At 44.9% G+C, this 19,315-nt stretch overlaps 1 protein-coding gene across 1 annotated transcript; it reads left to right on the plus strand.

The window, feature by feature from the left end:
• Positions 1-3,072: 3,072 nt before the first annotated feature.
• Positions 3,073-19,020, plus strand: LOC149347213 (uncharacterized). The gene is made up of 7 exons (XM_089541522.1): positions 3,073-3,081; positions 3,624-3,717; positions 9,292-9,518; positions 10,125-10,172; positions 10,807-10,842; positions 15,801-15,957; positions 19,016-19,020. Exons 1-7 carry the CDS (start codon positions 3,073-3,075, stop codon positions 19,018-19,020), a joined length of 576 nt encoding a protein of 191 aa, XP_089397648.1.
• Positions 19,021-19,315: the final 295 nt, after the last annotated feature.

Genomic DNA, 19,315 nt, shown 5'->3' on the forward strand with positions numbered 1-19,315 from the left:
ATAAAATTGTCCACTGTAAGACCGCATGAGTTCTGGAAATCCACCTCCCCGCTTTCTTCTATCGCGCTCCTAACAACACCGAACAAATCATAGTGGGGCACAGAATAAAACAGATCTTCCACATCTACAGAGAACATATACCCAACTGAAGAATTACCCTCGAGAAACCGTACAACCTGTAGCGAGTTTTTTACAGTAAAGGGGTCATGGACCTGTAGAGAGCCTAGGTGTTTCTGCAGGTACCTACTGAGGACGTGCTGCCATGTACCGATTTTGCTTACTATACACCTAAACGGTGCATCTGCCTTATGGGTTTTAGCTGTGAAAAACACAGTGAGGGCATTAAATTTAGAATCAATAATGCTATTCGCTAAGCTGTTCAGCTCTAATTCCCTGCACATGGCCGCCGCCTTACATTTCACTCTCGCCGGCCTATGCCTGGGGTCTGCTCTCTCGAAATCGTGCCCGCATGCTATGCAGTGTAGCTTTAATAACCAAGTACACCGGCTACTTATGGCTGGGTTCCCCTGCGCGGTCATTGTTTCTGTGGCCGAGGCCCTACTTCGGAAAACCAAGCAGGTCATGTTCGCCAAAGCGAACGTACTAGAAAGGAACTCGTTTAAACCAGTAGTGGTTCCGTATATCCACAAGGTTGCCCATCATGTGAAGAAAGTGGCAAGCCGACACGGCGTTCCTGTGGTGTTGTCCGCACCGAAGAAACTCGCCCAACTTTGCTCACGCATTTCGTGCGCGGAAATTAAGAGTGGCTGCAGGAAGAAGCACTCAAAGAAGTATGTCGACTGCTGTTCCTGTGTCGTTTACGAGATACCTTTGACCTGCGGTAGGGCTTACATAGGCCAGACTGGGCGGTGTGTCAATGACCGGGCGGGGGAACATTTGCGGGCATTAAGGGGTGGAGGGACACATTTGGCAGAACATTGTGCGAACTGCAGAGCGTGCGAGCCGCGGCTGAAGGAGATAAAGATACTTGGCAGAGGCGGTGATAAGACGGCACGTGAATTATTAGAAGCCTTTCACATCAGGAAGAGGGGGCATGACTGTGTGAGTGACACTTCAGTTAATCTTTTGCAGGCAGAATACAGATACCTTGAGCACGCATTGTGATATGACGATCTGTTTCTTTACTGCGCATGTCTCGTTTTATGTATATATTTTCGCTCTCTTACCTGCGAATAAATCAGATGAAGTTAGCGCCTGTCCTGTGTGTATCCTCCTCTTGTGCGCGTTTTTCGTGTGCGCTTAAATTTCATTTCAATATAATCCGGGTTCGATGCATTGAAACGGAGCACGTGGGTGCTGGTCATGCATGTAAAACGTCACCTCGAAGCAACGCGAGCGACATAGAGTAACAAGTTCTACGACCTTCTCGTGGTGTGTTTCGACATGGAAGCTGAATAGTCAGCTTTTTGAGAGAAAATCTGGACATACAGATCACTCCCTGTGTGATGCAGATGTACCGTCTTTGCCGAAAGTAACCCGGCACGGATGGTTCGTTTCTTAGCCGCGTAGCGAAGCACTCATGGCAGCCCTTAAGCTCTGATTCCCAGTAAAGAAAGGTGAGACATTGTCCTTACATTATGGCACCGTTCGGTCTTTAGGGCTACTGTAAATGCTCCGTTATACGTTTGAGAAGCAAGAACCTGTTGCTTGGTTCCTTTTGGCAAAGGGGGTACATACGGAAATTTTGCGACAATTTTCGTCTACCCAACAAGGAATCTCTGATAAACGTGCGGACCTGGAAATAGCTATATAAAGAAATGAAGAGAGTTTGGAAGGAAATTATTGCGAGAAGTCGAAATCTTCCGAGATTTGCCACCGTGAAGCAACGACTGGCAAACTTCACCACCAGCCATCTTAGATTTATGTGGTATATGAAAATTCCGGAGCCAATGCCTCCGCTGGTTTCGCAGGACTGTGTGCCATTATGTTTGCTGTCCTAAGGCCGCAGTTCGAAAATTTTTACATAGGTGCGACCTTCAGCCATTGCTTGTGGTTCCCACTGATGTAAGCCGTGGATGATAGCGCCGCGCTGGCCGTCGTAGAAACGGGCCCGTGATGCTACTGACTTGCGTAAACTCCTTCCAAGCCTTTCCTACGTAGAAGCCCACGAATGAGGAGCATGGCGGCGCCTTCGATATGCCTGACCAGCTTTATTGACACTACTTCAGTCCCGGTGAAAAAGCCGTGTTGTCTGTGGGAAGTATTAGTGGAGCGTGCTCCCTGAGGCAGGCTGTGCAGCCTTGATTCTAGCGAAGGTGACGTTCGCAAGCGTCACGCTAGGAGATTAACTCTCGCTGAGAGTAGCGCATTACGCAACATTGCCTACAGGGTATTAATTGTTTTACTTTCTCCCATGTCGCACTTCTGAATGCACATGAATCGAATTCTTGCTATTTTTGGGCCATAACGTGGAAATGTTCCGGAACTATTGGTAACCTAAAGTAGAAATCTTCGCTTCAAGAAATGACATCTTAGGGCTTAGTGGCGAATACACAAACTAAACGCGCGAAAAAGTGGCCAATTTATTCGCTAATTGTTACTAATTTGTATCTCCTAACCATTAGTAAAGCAACATCTTAAACTGTGTGCGTCATCTGCAAGACAGGAAATGATTTTGTCCGGAGAATATTCATGTCTTTTATTGAACTCTGCTCATCAGTAGAGTTTGCTGGATCTATTGGTGCTCTTGTAGCGAGGTCAGTTTTTATTTGAGTTTAGCGACCCGTCTTAAGCTTAAAAGTGAAGGGAAAAAGAGATGCTCGTTATGGCATACATTACGGAAGCCAACAGCCACCGGAACCAAGGAGCATGGGGGATATGTTTTGTTGTATTAGCTTGTGGTTTTTATCAATTAATAACCGAACCCACCGAACCGAACCCACCGGGAACCGAACCCACGAAATTTACAGGGCGTGGGCTGAAATCCCACCGGCAACAGGTGACTTTTTTTTTCTGCTTGCATTAATCTCCCATTGAAAAAGAACTACACACTACAAAAAGTCATCACCTTTGTTGCTTGGTTTCTGTGCCTGTTGGCTACCCACTCGTAGTATGGTGTGGGTAAGTGCTAGTTGGTAATCCACTGTACACGCAAAGCACGGCAAGCACAAGGACGTAAGAAAGGCGACGGGCAAGCGCGACATCCAACTTGCAAGCAGCGCTTGTACATTTACTGCCCAGTCTGTAGGCAATAGGCAGCGAAGTTTCACTAAACCTTCATGGCCAGATGCTGCCAACTGTTACGGCGTGGGTGGCCTTAACTTATTACCGAGTGGATTTGATTTGTGCAGTGCCATCTCTTGCATGATTTACCTGTGAGAGGCCGGCAGTTTTCTGCACGAGATTGATATTACTAGTTGGGCTATGTCTTCAAAACCCGATCTGTGAGCAGTTTTCGTGTGCGAGAAAGCTGCTTCTGCTAAAACAAGCCTTTTTCTGCTGCATCCGCCTTCAGAGAACGTCAAGCATTTTCTTACGCATTGTTGTTAATGATTGATGGAACGAAATTATTACGTTGTTGCAGCCAGGAGAGAACGTTGTTCTAAGCTTGAGTCATATTGCAACAAAGACGTAACATTTGACCTTGATTTCTGTTTTACCAGTGTAGCGTAGAGGGGATCTCACACTTCGACGTTGGATCCCAGCTGTTCCTATTTCAAGGAATTATGACCCAAGTTTTGAACCGCTTCGGGCTGGGTGCGTATTCTTATGGCCAGCATATACTTCACATTATGTTACAGTTGCCGCGCTTCTTGATTTCCATGCACTGGCGATGGGTGGCGCTTGTATTAATATCCACCAAGACCTTTTCCCCGCTCCAGTGCGGATAGTCAGCAGAAGGCAACCATCGATCAGACCCCTACATTATACAAGTATGCATCTGACTCATCCTTTTTAGCGCATTTTCAAGGTATAACCTCGGTGCAGTTCCAATACGCCGAAGAGCGTTAGGCAAAGTGTAAAAGCGTTCATTGTGCTGTAAATGTCGCAACTTAAGAAAAAATGTTAACGTCTTTCTTGGGCTTACACGTCCCCAAGGATGTTTTCAATTTCTTTATGAAGCTTTTGCATCAGATCGCTCATCAGCAATGCACTGGAAAGTTCTTAAAATTTTTCCTTCTATGTCTCCTACAAAACGCTAAACCATATTTGGCGGCTTTCTTCAAATACAAGCCATAGAAGCAACAAATACAAGCCATCAAGAATTTTCCTCAAAAATGCACAATACTAGCGCCTGTAGTTACTAGGCGCTCTTTTCTATGCAGTTTGCGTCTTTCCAGCGAAGATTTATACACACTGTGCGCCGTAATATCGAGAATATACACAGCTTTTTATAGCTTTTATCCTTTTATCTGAGGTCCACGTTTATCTCGTGGAATGATAATCCTCACCTTCAAAAAGACGTGATTTGTATTGGCTCCTGCATTGCCCCGATCTTAAGTGACCTCGTTTTAGCAAAACTTGACAAAGCCGTTATGGACAGATTAGACAATATGGAGATTGCCAAAAATTTTAGATACGTTGACGATTTCCTGATTTTTATTGACAATGACCATGATTCCTTTGAATCCAAGGCTTTTAACATACTAAGTATACTCAGACAAAGTTTTAAACGGCTTATTCTAACTTTCGAACTGCCTTCTATTGACAAGCTTAGAATTCTTGACATTAGCATCACCTTTCACCCAGGTCATACCTGCTGGGCTTATGAACCTCGCAATAGCAAGCCGCTCCTACCCTCCAAATCTGCCCACTCTAAACTGGTCAAAAGAGCAATAGCGAATCTGTGTTTTGAAAATGCCCTCCGAAAACCTTGTCCGCATATGATGTATGCAAGTTTGCAACAACAGTGCAGAAGGCTACCGCACGCTGGCTATCCTGGTCACCTTCAGATTTCTGTAGCATAAAGCTCACTCAGAAGGCTGAACACCGAGCTGCATCCTTGTGCGCATGTGCCCTTAGAAAGACAGAAGAAAAAAATGGCAGTTATCCCATACTTGCATATCATTTCTCACAATCTTAAGCGCATCGCAAATCGGATAGATGTGGTAGTTATTTCTTCTGCCCCTGAAAAGTTAAATAGCCTATGCAAGGTAAACAAAGTTGTTCGTCCTTTGGCCAAAGAATGCACAAAGGAACATCAAATTCCGTTTGTAGAATGCAAGGTTGGTGTGGTGTACCAGATACCGCTCCCATGTGGACGACAGTATGTCGGTCAAACAGGTCGCTGCCTGAATGACCGCCTCCGTGAGCATAATCGCAATGTAAGGAAAAAAAAGAAGAAAATGATGGAGAACTCGTGAAACATTCCAACGCATGTGTTAGGTGCAAGCCGTTACTAGACAAGTGTTTTTTAGTTGGCAAAAGTAAGGACAAACGCACTCGGGAGATTATTGAAGCAGAAAAGATAGCCAGATCAGGAAGTGCCTGTGTAAGCACTCCTTCTGTCAAACTTTCAAAAAAAGAAATTGCTTACCTACGCTCGCAGTGAATTTGCGCATGCTTTGTGATGATGCGGCAACAATGCATCTATAAATTCTTGCGCTTTTGCTTCTAATAAAGTTGTTGGAAGTTAGCGCTGTGTGTGTCTACTCGTTCTTGGTCCCTTGTCCTGTCTGCGTTATTACTCCCAAGTATGAACCAACAAGCCCGTATTTCAACGTTGTTAATACACAGCGATTGGCATTAAGCATGCCAGCGCGTCCCCTACTTCCGCAGCAGGTGTTTTGCTGATTCCTTGGCATATCTCATACATGTTAGGGTTTCAGTGACATCACGGACATCAACAACACTTGGCACATGTCTTACGCTTAAGCGGTTCAGCCCGACGATATGCTCAGCAGCGTCGTTCCAGGACCTCACGTCCTGCGCCAAGCATTTTTTATACCATTGTTACTTGTCACAATCTCTACGTAGTCGCAGCGAGAAACACGGTTGGATTCACAACACTACTTGTAGAAAAAAAAAGGAGGGAGGACGGTGCGTTACAAAACTATTTACGAGCGCTTCGAAGATAAGTCATCTTGTCGAAACGTCGGTGAGCACCCTGAGCCTTTAACCAATCTTCTGGAGTTTGTGTATGTCAAGAAAATATATGTCCGCCCTCCCTCTACCACGGACAGCCAAATAATTGGGCAGACGAGTGACTAAAGCGTAAAAAAATAAAGGCGGCTTTGGTCATTATGGTCGGATGAAACTTAATCATGCAGTGAAACTCCGCCCACATTGATGACCGCCGCACTGAAGCGTTCCATGACAAAAAGTAGGCAGCTTTTGATGATTTGTTCGCTACGTTATCAAGAAGCTAATCCTGAGATGAATGTATAATCGCAAGGAATTGTAATGCCTTTGGTTCGTTTACTGCAAACATTAAAATTCTGATTTCATTCACTGCTGTGGCTGGTTAGGAGAGTAATAGAGCACCCATCGGTCAATGGGCCAGTGTTTCAACCTGCTGGTCTTTTATGTTATATCGTACGACAGGAAAGCACTGCGCAGGTATGGCACAGTCATTTTCATTCGGAGCAGAACTGCAAGTGGGAGGGAAAGTCTAGATAGAACAGGGAGCACGAAAGAATGGACACCGCGCTGTGTCTACAGCACGGTCCCGTCTACAACAGCACGGCTATTTAGCTATTTGAGAAACACTATTGATAATGAATATAAGGACTAAAGCAGGACAAGTGCTATGTCTTTTCGTATGGGAAAGTATCTAGACATCCCACACGAAAACACATAGCACTTCTCCTGCTTTGATCCTTATATTAGTTATCAATGGTGTTTCTGAAATAGTTAAATAGCCGTGCTGTTGTAGACGAGACCATGCTGCAGACACAACGCGGTGTCTGTTCTTTCGCGCTCCCTGTTCGAAAGCAAAACTGCCCACCTCACTTGTCGCGAAATCTCACTCGCTCGCATGCTACTATGTGCAAGAATTTACATTTCCTGGTTTCACGGTGGGCGTTCATAAACTTCAGTTATATGGTCCTGCCCGCCTTAGGAATACTGCCGCTGTGGGGGTCTGGTCAAGCGTATTACACTATATACGCACACCTCGCTATGTGAGCGAGCACCTGGTGACACAGATGTGACATCTGCGTCTACAGGTGTTCAACCACAGAACGGCCATTAGCATTATACATGGTATTTTCATGTCAGAATTCCTAAACTAGAATGTTATGTGCATAGTAAACAGGCATGCATGATACCTTTGTTTGCAGACTAAATTACCAATTTTTGAACTGTGCAGTTCTATTCAGTTGATCTACTCTAAGGTACCGTTTTCCGGAATATTACTTCCTGAGTGCAAGAATTTTTTACTTACGGAAGGAAAAATGTTGTACTTTACGCAGTTAGTTTTCCCACATTGTGTAGAGTCTTCAGCGACCAGTTTGTTTTTGATGAATCCATTCGATTAAATGGCAACTCACTGACATAAAACAACGTGTAATATCCTTGGATTCTTCCTCGCAAGAGTGAAAATTATATGTTTGAAAAAGGATTTTGTTTGGTTCAGTTAGGTGGCCAGCCTGACTTTTTTCTTTAAATGTGTTAAAATAGCTATAACCTTCAAAAAGATCAACTTGTTCTTGTCTTTTCCCCTCACACGGGTAATCATGTCGATGTGTTTTCATACCGTATACACCAGTTGATCTGCAAGCTGTGCACCTAATTCTTCATGCGATGCGCTAATGGTCGGTTTCTTCTTAAAGCGGTCAGCAAGGAAGACGATGGTACAAGACGGCAAAATTTTCCTAATTTTTCACTTTTGGGTTTTCCTTGGTTTGGTATCTTGCAAGCCTGCCGCTTTCAGTCTAATTTACAAAACCAGAGACTATAAAACTGCCATAAAACTACCAGAGACTATAAAACTCGAAGTAACAAAACAATTATCGGCATTCAGCTGCTCTCACAATGGCCACGGATCTTAAAGGTGCAGTGAAGAGGAATCTGAACTCGTCTTTTTACTCGCGAACTCGATCTACACGTTCCGAGCATTCTTAGAAACTTCAACTTATTGCCCTGTGTAGCCGATTTCCCTAATTAAATCGGATTAATGTCCGGCTCCCGACTTTTTTTTTTATTCTCCCCCGTACGGTGGTCGGAGTCGACCAACGCATGGAGTGCCTTTCAGCCAGCTCCGTGGAGGCTTGCCGCTCTGCCGTCGGTGGAGTAATACGTAGTAATATGCGAAAGCAAATAGTCCGCCCGTATTTTCACTTCTGCGGGCTTCTTTTGCGGCTATGTTATCTGCGCCCACCGTACGGGGAGAATTAAAAAAATAAAGGCGGGAGCCGGATGTTAATTCGATTTAATTAGGGAAATCGGCCACGCAGGGCAATAATTCGAAGTTTCTAAGAATGCTCGGAACGTGTAGAATGAGTGCCCGCGGCAAAAAGACGAGTTAAGATTCCTCTTCACTGCACCTTTAATAGCGGTCTTGCCTTACGAGTCTCCAGGCAGGTAGAGAATGCCTTCTTGTTTCGGACGCGTCCTCGTTCACTTTCTCAGCTGGAAAAAGAAATTATAAATTAACCTTTTTCATGTCACCAGGAGCTACATCTACGCTGCCTGTCTAAAAAAACTGGTACGCCATTTTCTTCGTTTATCATTTTTATGCAATATTAATGCTTGTGAAGGATATACTTCCTCTTGATGTTGCTGCACGACAATAAAATTAGGTATGGATATGCTTTACTGTATTCAGAATGGAGCTACACTAATGTATTCCAATTTCTTGGAGCCATTACAGATTTTTACAGCCATTGGATTATCATCCAAAGGAGATGTTCTAACGAGTAATTAAAAACAATTGAAATTTTATCCACCGTACACTTCGGCTGCATAAAGAGAAGCATAGAAATCAAAATGAGATGTTTTTCAGTGCTGCCTTGTCTCTTGTTGGCGACAAATAGTTCCACGAAAACATCCTTACTTTTCAAATGCATGACTTGCAAAAATGTAACCAGGAAAGACAGGAAAAATTTGAAACAGATTTAAAATTACTGGCAACAACCTATCAACTGTGAACGTCTCAGTCACCTGGCGCCAAAATTAAAAAAACTGTTCTTGAGCACGTCTCATTAAGGTGGGTTAAATCCGAACCGGTGGCGTATTCAGAATTTTAACTATTCTAGCAAGTGGCGTGACCAATGAGGCACACAATTACGGATGCGCCGTTAAACAGAGACAAAGTCTACCGCCAATAGTGCTGTGCCACTAGTTCGCATGACTTTATTAATGCATAGCTTTTTACCACGGGATTGGCAGGTCATCTGGCGAACACCATCTTCACGCTCTGCAAGTCGGTTGGTGGCGTGACGAGCACCGTGTCGAAGATCAGCCGTGGCCTGCTCGGTGGCCTTCTCTCACCTGTCCTCAGCGTCGCCACCTCCGCTCTGCCGCTCAGCGACTGCAGCGGCCTGAACACTGGGAATCAAATAATGTGTGCCCAGCCGCTGCGCTACCAGTTAGCCAGCACGCTAAACATCGGAAAGGTTGGTGTCTCAGCCTCAGCCTCCGTCCAGTTCGTGTCCCACCTTCGAATCCTGCAAGAAAATGCCCTTCTTTGTTTCCCCTTAGAAACTGCTTAAGAACACTGTGTTTTGTATTGAACGGCGCTAATCAACACTGCCCCGAGTTCCTGCTTGAAAGCTACTGCTTTTACATGTTTGTACTTCACTTTTGTCAGGAGGCAAGGCGGGTTGTTAATGCAGCTGTTCCTAGATTAACAAGCATCCAGTGTGTCACTGTGACATCGCGCACTTTCGTGCCGTGTGTGTCTGAGAATTCTGCTTAATACATACACTCACACAATAGTTATCTTTAAATGTGCTGGACAGCGTGAGCCGCAGTGCTTTCGTTACGTCAGTAAGGCTTTAAGAGTTGAAGTACATCGAAAAATAAACAAAGAGCAGTAACGAAACTCAACCCTTTTCTTAAGGCTGTATGCTTGTTTCTTACAAAATGCTCAGAAAAGTAGCAAACTTTCAAAAACACCTGTTTTGCACTCTGTCGCGGCTTAAACATTGCACTACTGTTTCAAAGTGTAATAGAATAGCACTACGACTGCACTTTATTCACGGCAATTTTCCTATTCGCAGTGCCTGAACACCACGCTGTCCGTTTGCGTCGGTACTCAAACCAATGAGGTATGGCATGCTCCCAGTAAAATAGGCACCTTCACGGCTTCCTATAGTCGTGGGCAATGTAAAAGGGAACGAAAGTTTCGCGCAGAGATTCACAGTTTTATGGCAGTTTCCCTAATGAACTTGAGAATGAGTTTTGGATGTTATACGCCAAGAGGAAAACTAGTTCAAAAAGAGAAAAATCGTGCATGTCGCATGTTACGATGGACTTATCCTTAAATAAAAGCTCAACCTTTTTTCCCTGTTATATTGCTCACGGCTGTATATTGCTGTGTGAAAACTCGAATACGCAAATACGACAAATTAAAGCAGGACAGAGCAGGCGTGTCTCCTGTCATCTATAGTTATTGGGCTGTCACACGGGGTTTCAGCCTTCAGCTTGACATGATATAATCTGGTTATCTTAAATTAAAATTATTTTGTATCGGACTTTACCTGTTTTGGCAGCTGTATGAAGTAAAACAAGAAGACAAACATGCGTGTGTCCTGTAGTCTGTCTTTATTGAGCCATCTCTCGGCGTTTTAGGCTTCAACTATCCATCACATAGGCTGGTTACCACAATTACAAATATTTCTGTGCAGCAGTTTAGCAGTTTAGACAGCTGTATTTTGCTTCTGACGCAATTCTGTCCCACAGGCACAAGTGGTCCAGCAGTTCTTCCAGACGTTCACCGTAAGTGACACTCTCACGTAATTCCTCAGCGGAATTCGGTCGGTGCTTCTGTCAGCTGTTTACCCACCTGAGAGAGAAGTGGGTTTGTCACAAAATAGCTTGTCCGCTCAGACTATGCTGCAGTTCGGGTAATGTAAACTGAATAGCTTATTAGAATAGCTAAATGAGTTTTACCGTAATTCACTTAAAAGAATATTAAGGTGGCTGTGCGGAATGCCTCAATGTTGTTTAGCTTCTAAACGAAAACAATGCGAATATATCTCGAAAAAGTGGTTGCAAACGCTGCAGATATGCCTTCCCAGTTTTCCCAGTTATTCCCCATAGAAGCCCACGCATCCAGTTCTTCCTCTTCCACTTCTTCCTTGCTTATATCTTTCTACCAGCTACAGTCTACTAGGAGTAAAGGCCGTAGGAAACGAAGAGGTCGTTGTGAATAGGCGGCATGACGCCGTAAAGGGCGCTTGTATGCTACTCCAGGGCAGATGACGCTACGCCAGCTTCTCCGCTACCGCTGCGTCTGCTTCAGGGTCGCGGATCTTCGAAGTCGTCTGCTCGTTTCCACCTTTCCGAAAATCTCAAGAAAGTCCCGAAAACCTCGGTGAGGTCCACGTCTAGAATAACAGCTCTCAGTGTATGCGCGTCGACTGCAAAGTTTGGTTTCTCATAAAAGAGCAAACTCAAAGCGCTGTTGTCTTCAGTGAGCATTCTCGTAAAGAACAATATGGAGCAATTCGAGAACTAGAACACGCGCTTCGCGCATTCGAGCAACGCGTCGCACGCTGACAGAATTTGATTCACGCTCGGGAATCTTGGAAAACAAGAGCGCCGACACCTACGCAAATTGGCCGACGAGAAGCCCGCCCCTTTTCCCACTGTCCCTATTTCTAGTACACTACTACCAACTTGCCATGCGTTGGCCATTTGCATGCAATCGACGTTCCGCTCAGGGGTGCTGTGAACTAGGTTATGACGGATCAGAGCGCGAGGAACAGCATTGTTTTCTCCGTTTGGTAGGTTGTTCGGTGGTACATTTGGGTGTTGTCAGAGTTTTGCGCAAAAATGCATCTGTGGCGGGGCGTTACTTGGGCGTTTTCACGATAACGAAGTTTATAGTTTGAGAACACTGAACAAGAAGCTTGCACGGTGTAGTGCGACGTTTGCAGAGCCACGTGAGCCCGCATGTGCATCAGGCATCAAGCTTAGATTAAAAAAAAAACTTTTGCTGGACAAGGAAGGCCTATGTGAATGCGACGCGCTTTGTGTTAGCAAACAACAGCCGCATTTCAAGGTGAGGAGTTTCGCTCATGTTCGTGTCTTTAAAGTAAAGCCTAGGGCAACAGCATCCACTTATTGTTATGAGTGAAATTTTGAATCGCTGGTTCTTTCAGGCTTCGTTTATTGTAGTCCGGCAGAGAAACAGGGTTTGATCGGAGACGAAATTGCATAAATGGTACGAATCAATTCGAACTCACGACGCCTTTACTAAAACGCCCTTCTTAAATGGATGACAGTGTAGCGTTGACTCCCAGATCCGCACTTAAAAACAATGTCGACGTAGGAATATGAATTGTGATATTGGCCCGTTACGGTGCCACCTCTGTTTGCTTTGTCACATTTCTCTACTTCACAAAAGCTCAGTTTTCGATGAGACTGGTGTCTTTGTGGCTCAAATACGTTGCCCTATCGATGCCGCCTAGCTCGAATTTTCCTCAGTGTCTCATTTCTAGCACACGTTATTACTCTTATTATTGTCAGTATTATTCTGTAGTGATATGTGTGTTATGAACGGAACGGGGCATGGTGGCACAATAACATCAATCTAATCCAATTTCATACGGATTGTTTTGCATCTCGATATATATTGATCATTGCCCTCACTATCACTGCGACCAATCAGTCAGGTGGTCGAATCGTAAACGTTGAATATAATCGAAAAAAAAAGAGTAGTATCATAGCAGTCTTACATTCGATTACACGGCTCCCATCCGCTGCTTAAGAACTGGGAGCAAAAAGTGCGGGCAATCGCTTCTTGACAAAAGTGCAAAGGGAAAGGTGACCTCGTCATTTACGCTTCCCACCTGTACACACGATTAAAAGTATTTACTGAAAATTTATAAATGCACGTGGTTACCGCATATTGCCGCGCTTAAGTCGACGTTTTTTTTTAAATGTCCTTCCAATGTTGGGGGGTCGACTTATAATCGGACGTATACATAGTCGACGTGTATGCGGAGTCTTAAAATCTGCCTATATGCGGGGTCAAAAGTAATTTCTACCGAGTCGCGGATATCACACCCCGTGCGCTCGTAATATCATAATAGTTGTCAGACACGGTGGGAAAGTGCATCTGCTTAGAACTTGAATTTAATTGAGATATGCACCAAAGGTTTGTTTTAATACGATAGCAACTTGTTATCGAGAAACCGTGGGCGTTCCACGGAAAACCTCCAAAGGCGCAATGGGTCAATGATGCCTGGCATGGACTACCAACAGACATAGTATCTGCGCGTTTTAGACTTGCGGCATCTCGGCACCGCTTCCGACGACCAGCGGCAGCAGTGGCTCATAAGATGATGATCACGACTATGTCTTCACATGCGAGGACGAGTCAGGGATGTCTCCTGAACGAATAAATGCTTCTTTTGACTCGGCCTTATGAAAAACCTTTTGGGCAAGCTAGGACCGCAGGGTGCGGTAGCATCGACCTAAATTCGGATTCTAACTTTTTTCCCAAACGGAGTCGCGAGTTGGGGGGTCCACTTATAATCAGAGTCGACGTATAATCGGCAATATACGGAAATAAAGTTATTAGCTCGAAAATTGGAGATACCGGTAAATATTGCCACGTTGTTTTTTAAAGAAACATCATGACAGTCGCAGGTTCTTGCGCACCCGTGGTGCTATGTGCAAGAAATAGCGTTTCTATTTTTGTCATTCGCATGTTGTACTACATCCTTCATCATAGATGTCACTGGTCTTTCATTCTCTGCAATGCGCACGTGGACCATCCGCCGTTTCGCCTTTACGCCACACCTTTAGAAACATAACCAGCCATTTCTTCCCTCGTCTGTCATTGATTATTTTACCCTCTCGAGCAACGAGACCTCCACCGTAGAGAAACAAGCGGGAGTTTACAGGGAAATTTTAAAACAAGCACAATTGTACCAAGTATGACCCCATAAGTAGTCCTCCACAACCATAGAGTTTCTTACTATTACCTAGAGGGAAAGCTGGCGGCGCTGCACTTCAGCCACCATGGACGCCCAAAGCATCATGGGGCGGTGAGCTACTTGTTGCGGAGCAGTTGTATTTTTTTGGGAACATGGAGTGGCTTTACTGAGACGTTTCATTCCGAAAACGCTGTTCGTGTGCGCCTCCATGGTGTGCGCAGACGACTTTCGCGCGAACGGTGTGCAAAACCCATAGTAGTGAAAACTCGACGACACACGACGCCAATAAAAGGTTTTACTCTTCCGAAATGCCATTAAAAAAACTCTTAAAGTATCTAAACAACAACATTTTTTTTTAAAACATATTTACTTTTAAAAGTGCGCCTGTTAACTACGAAATATTAGTTTTTTTAGTGTTCATCACTTGGCCAATAGAAAAGCTAGTCATCTCTTTTTTTTAGGCAAACTTTGCACTTAAATACTTTTCTGCTCGTTTGTTGCAATCATTAGACAAGATATTGAATGTTAGGATGTTTGTAGTTATCAAACAGCTTTATTTTTTTATTATTTTTTGGCCAAAAGTTGCAGTTCCGCAACAAGTAGCTCACCGCCCCATGATGCTTTGAGCGCCCATGGTGGCTGAGGTGGTCACGTGGGGTCTCCATGCAAACTCCCATAGACGGCTTGCCAGCTTTCCCTCTAGGTAATAGTAAGAAACTCTATGTCCACAACACCGCTGAGGTGGATTAACGGAGGCGCCCCCTTTAGGTGCCCACTTGGTTATCGCGGTGACCGTAGACGCTGAGTGTCATTGAAGTGAACACGGCTGTGAGGATTTAAAAGTACAGCTGTGAAGGGTAGACGGGAAATCAGGGTAGAGAAAATCTGGCTTGGAAACTACATAATGATGCACAAACGTAAGCTAGTTGAAAAAGGTTCCTTCATCTGATGACCCCTAGCACTTTAAGAAAAAGCAAAAAGGGCAAAATATAAGAGACGCTAGCATCGGTCCCGTCTGTATGTGTTCTGTTTTGCCCTGTGCGTTTTTTGAAGGGCTAGGCGTTGTTGACTCAAAGAACACTACGCTGTATTTCTTCACTATACAAGGAGAGCCACTAATTCACTAAGGTGAAGAAGCATCTTTCGTGACAAGTAGTTTAAAATTGTGCACTGACTTTGCTTCCGTGGAAGCTTTTACATCACTTTAGCTCCTAAGACTTCTGGTTACTGCGAAAATATACCGAAAATCAATGCATGAAGCGACTGTTGCTAAGAGATTCTTGCACGTTTGGAATGAAAGCCGAAAAACAGGATTCGGTGAAAAGGGAAGAAAAACAAAGACAAGCATGAGAGTGAAATTATCGTTGAAGACTTCCGGAGAACAAATGCGTCGGCAGCACATGAAGGAATAAAATCAAACGAGCTCGTACCATAAAGAAGTTTCAATGCTGTAACAGAACAGGACGGGTACCGCTGAAGGCGTTGAAAAAAGTGGCCTATTTACTTCGCAAAACTTCGGAAACCTTACTGCACTAGTAGTGCTCACAAGGGGCAACCAAGCGGTGTGAATGGAAGTGCCGAGCGCGTGCCTTTGCTAGAATTAGCCGGGCTTCCTAAGTCTTCTGGTACTCCCTGTAGCTTTGTTTACCATAGGAATATTCACGGGGTTATCCTTGCCGCAGAGATGAGCGAAATGCAGCAGTTGGGTACTGATTTGCGGGTGAGGTTTCACTTTACCTCAATCCATTTCGCGCATTTCGTCTCACTCCAGTTCCTTACTTCCCACAGTGCATTTTCACAAGCCTGATAACCGACGCCCCTGCGGATAGCTCGGCCAGCCTCCTCTGCAGCGCCGTCAAGGTCGTCTTCGAAATTCTCAAGGATGGACCTTTCAACGTCGTGGACTCTATCCTCTCAGACGTGAAAAACGCTGTCGATATGCGATGTGAGCAGAGGCTTATACGCCCTTTGGGAACACGTTCTACATACGAACGAAATTCGTTTTACAGTGGTGGTGGTGAAAATATTTATTTGACATATTTGGAGAGCGATGACATGTGGTTGGGGTCCTTAGTCCTGGACTCCGTTCGCTTTCGCTGCTGCCCATGCACTCTCGAAGAGTGGATCCTCGTCCCCTGTGTTCCAGCTCGATAGAGCTGCCTCCAACTCCTCAATCAGCGGCACATCGGCAGCACAGCCACTATAGCCCTATATAGAGAAAGCAAGAGAATCCCAATAAAGAAGGCTGTCAGGTAGGGAGTCAAAATCTGTAAACGCCGCGTGTTTACAGGAGGTATTCAGAGAACTGAATAGGTTTAGAAGAACTTTTTGTTTGGCTAGATGGTGCATGTTGTAAGAAAAGAACAGTAGCGCAACCAAGACGAACACAAGAGAGGACCACACAGGACTAGCGCTAAACTTCATCTAACTTTATTCACTAACAGCGCAGCAAATATAAGGAAAACCAGGATACGTGCCGACAGATACCAGTTTCCACACCATACTATCTACAGAACCGTTGAAGATACGCCATCTCCGATTTGTAGAGGTTCACTGACGTATGTGCACAAGGTAGCCCACCACTTGAAAAAAGTGGCCAACAAACATGGCGTACCGGTTGTTTTCTCGGCCCCACGCAAGCTGGCACAGCTCTGCGCGCGCATAGCGAGCAAGGACAAGAGTGGGTGCCGCATCAGACATGCAAAGAAGTTCATGAATTGCTGCATCGGGGTGGTGTACGAAATATCGCTGTCATGCGGGAAGGCCTATGTGGGCCAAACAGGGCGGTGCATCAATGAAAGGGCAGGTGAGCACGCCCGGTCAGTGAAAGACGTAAGTGGTGCACACCTTTCTCAGCACTGCGCTGAGTGTTATGAATGCCCTCGAGCGGCAGAACATTGCCACAGGCAAGATGCAAGTACTGCAGAAAGTGCCAACCACGGTTTCATGAGATAAAGATTTTAGGTAAAAGCAAAGACACAAGGGCGAGGGAACTATTGGAAGCATATCATATAAGGAAGAGAGGTGTATCGTGTGTTAGCGATACGTCAGTGAACCTCTACAAATCGGAGATGGCGTATCTTGAACGGTTCTGTAGATAGTGTGGTGTGGAAACTGGCATCTGTCGGCACGTATCCTGGTTTTCCTGATATTTGCTGCGCTGTTAGTGAATAAAGTTAGATGAAGTTTAGCGCTAGTCCTGTGTGGTCCTCTCTTGTGTTCGTCTTGGTTGCGCTACTGTTCTTTTCTTAGAACTGAATAGGGTTGAGGTCGGGATAAAAGGGAATGGAGAATCCCTTAGCAATTCGCGATGCGCTGATGGGATTGTCTTGGTAAGAAACACTGCGGACGAACTGAAACATGAGCGAGGACCAGTACATGCAAAGCAGAACGTGGGTCTGAAAATTAATACTCAGAAAACAAAAGTAATATTAAAAAGCTTCGGAAAGGAACAGCAGTGTTCGATAGGCAGCGAATCGTTGGAAATGGTGAAGGTGTGCAGGCGGCGAACGCAGATCGGGACCACGAGAGTGGAATAACTACAAAAAAATAAGAATGGGATGGAATGCTTTTGGCAAGTACTCTCAGATCATGGAATCCAGTTTACCATTGTTCCTCTATTTGATGATGATGTTTCGGTGATTAATTCTTCACAGAGAGCCCGAATGGTCCGACACTGGCAATGATCTGTGCTTTCTAAGGGTGCATGAGCAGAGAGAAAAGGGGGGAAGGCGGAGAGATGACTGCCGAGTGTATATTAGATCGATTCGACAATTCTTCTCAAAATGGTGCCTCGGTGCCGACCAGTAAGGGCACAACGTTTGTCCGCGCTGAAAGACATGCTCAAGAGAGAATCAACTGGAGCAAGAACCTCTACTAGGCTACTAAGTTCCTGTGACATTACCAGCATTTGTTCTGCGCGAGAATAACAAATGAAGTCTCTGAGTTCTTTCCCTATTTGCAAACACCGAAAGGTCGGTTTTGCGACGTAATTTCTGAGCGATTTCTCCGGCCAATCAGAGGGAAAGCCAACAGCTCGACCCATTTGAAAAAAAGAAACACAGCGTAAAAAAATATATCCTGAACGTCGATATTAAAGAAATATATTATGAACAGACGGCGGCCCCGTACCGCGTTGCCATGAAGCGTAGACGCAGAGTTACTCGCCTTTCATGCTATGATCAGGCTCAGCGTCCGACAGAATCTTGAACTATACTGAAAGCTTCTGTCTGGATGGCGCGTCTGGACTTGCTTGGTGCAGCGGCTTCGCACAGGCTGAATTAGAGGTACGCGAAGCGCACCTCGCTTTGCATTCTTGTACCCCAACAGCACTCGCGAAGGTGCTATTTCTGCAATGCTTCTTCTCATCTCGGCGCTGTAGTGCTGAACGTGGAGGCGATGAACCAAGCGTAGCCGGCAAGCAATTCAAATGGCCAGGCGCCTTTACGGGAATCATCGACGGATGTAATTTAGTGCTTCGATGTAGTCAACGTTCCTGGCTTATCAAAGCTACGTTGCCGAAAACATCAAACTCCGGCAGACCAAAGTAACAGTATGGTTACGAATTTTAATTTCACAATTTTACGAAGAGATTTTCTGAACCTTGTATGAGCGGCGTCAAGGAATGAACTTCGTCAGCAGATGAACACACGAAGACTGCATTCAGGATGATGCATGGACATTCATTTACACTTTAGCATATGCACTGATGGAGCTAGAATTAAAAGAGTGCATGCCAGGAAAGGAATGGGCTGTCTTGTGAAACTTTATTCCCAAGCAATGGAGGCGAAAACGAGGTGAATAATTAGTCATAGTAATTAGCAATTCTATGGTCTATATGTGCAGGAAGTCGCTGTAATTCTTTGTACTTGCTTCGAATACAAGGATGATAAGAAGCGGTATTTGAGGCCAGTATATATGTCCTGTGAAAGCTTTTTAGCAGTGCTTATCTCAGTGTTAAAGACGAATCTGAAACCTAACAGAATTTCTTTTTGCGTTTTCAGGTTGACCGGCCATTTCCTCACATCTACAGCTTCTCCGTTGCTTCAAACAGGAACATCATGCCTCTTGAGTTGCGTATTGCCAATTTCTCTTTGTTTCTACTGAAAAATGAAGATTTCTGAAACCCCTCACACTGCTGAATACTTTCCTGCGTGCTGCGGTCGTCGATATTATTTTATTGCGTTCTCGAGGTGCAGTGATGTGAGCCGAGGTTCATGATCACTAAGCCTTAGGTTACTACGAAGTGGTGGCATAGAGCGCAGAGATATATGGTATCAACTCGAAAATAAAACGGCCACACC

This window comes from Amblyomma mixtum, chromosome 4 (assembly GCF_055824585.1).
Source record: "Amblyomma mixtum isolate Tamu chromosome 4, ASM5582458v1, whole genome shotgun sequence".
NCBI classification, from domain to species: Eukaryota; Metazoa; Arthropoda; class Arachnida; order Ixodida; family Ixodidae; genus Amblyomma; species Amblyomma mixtum.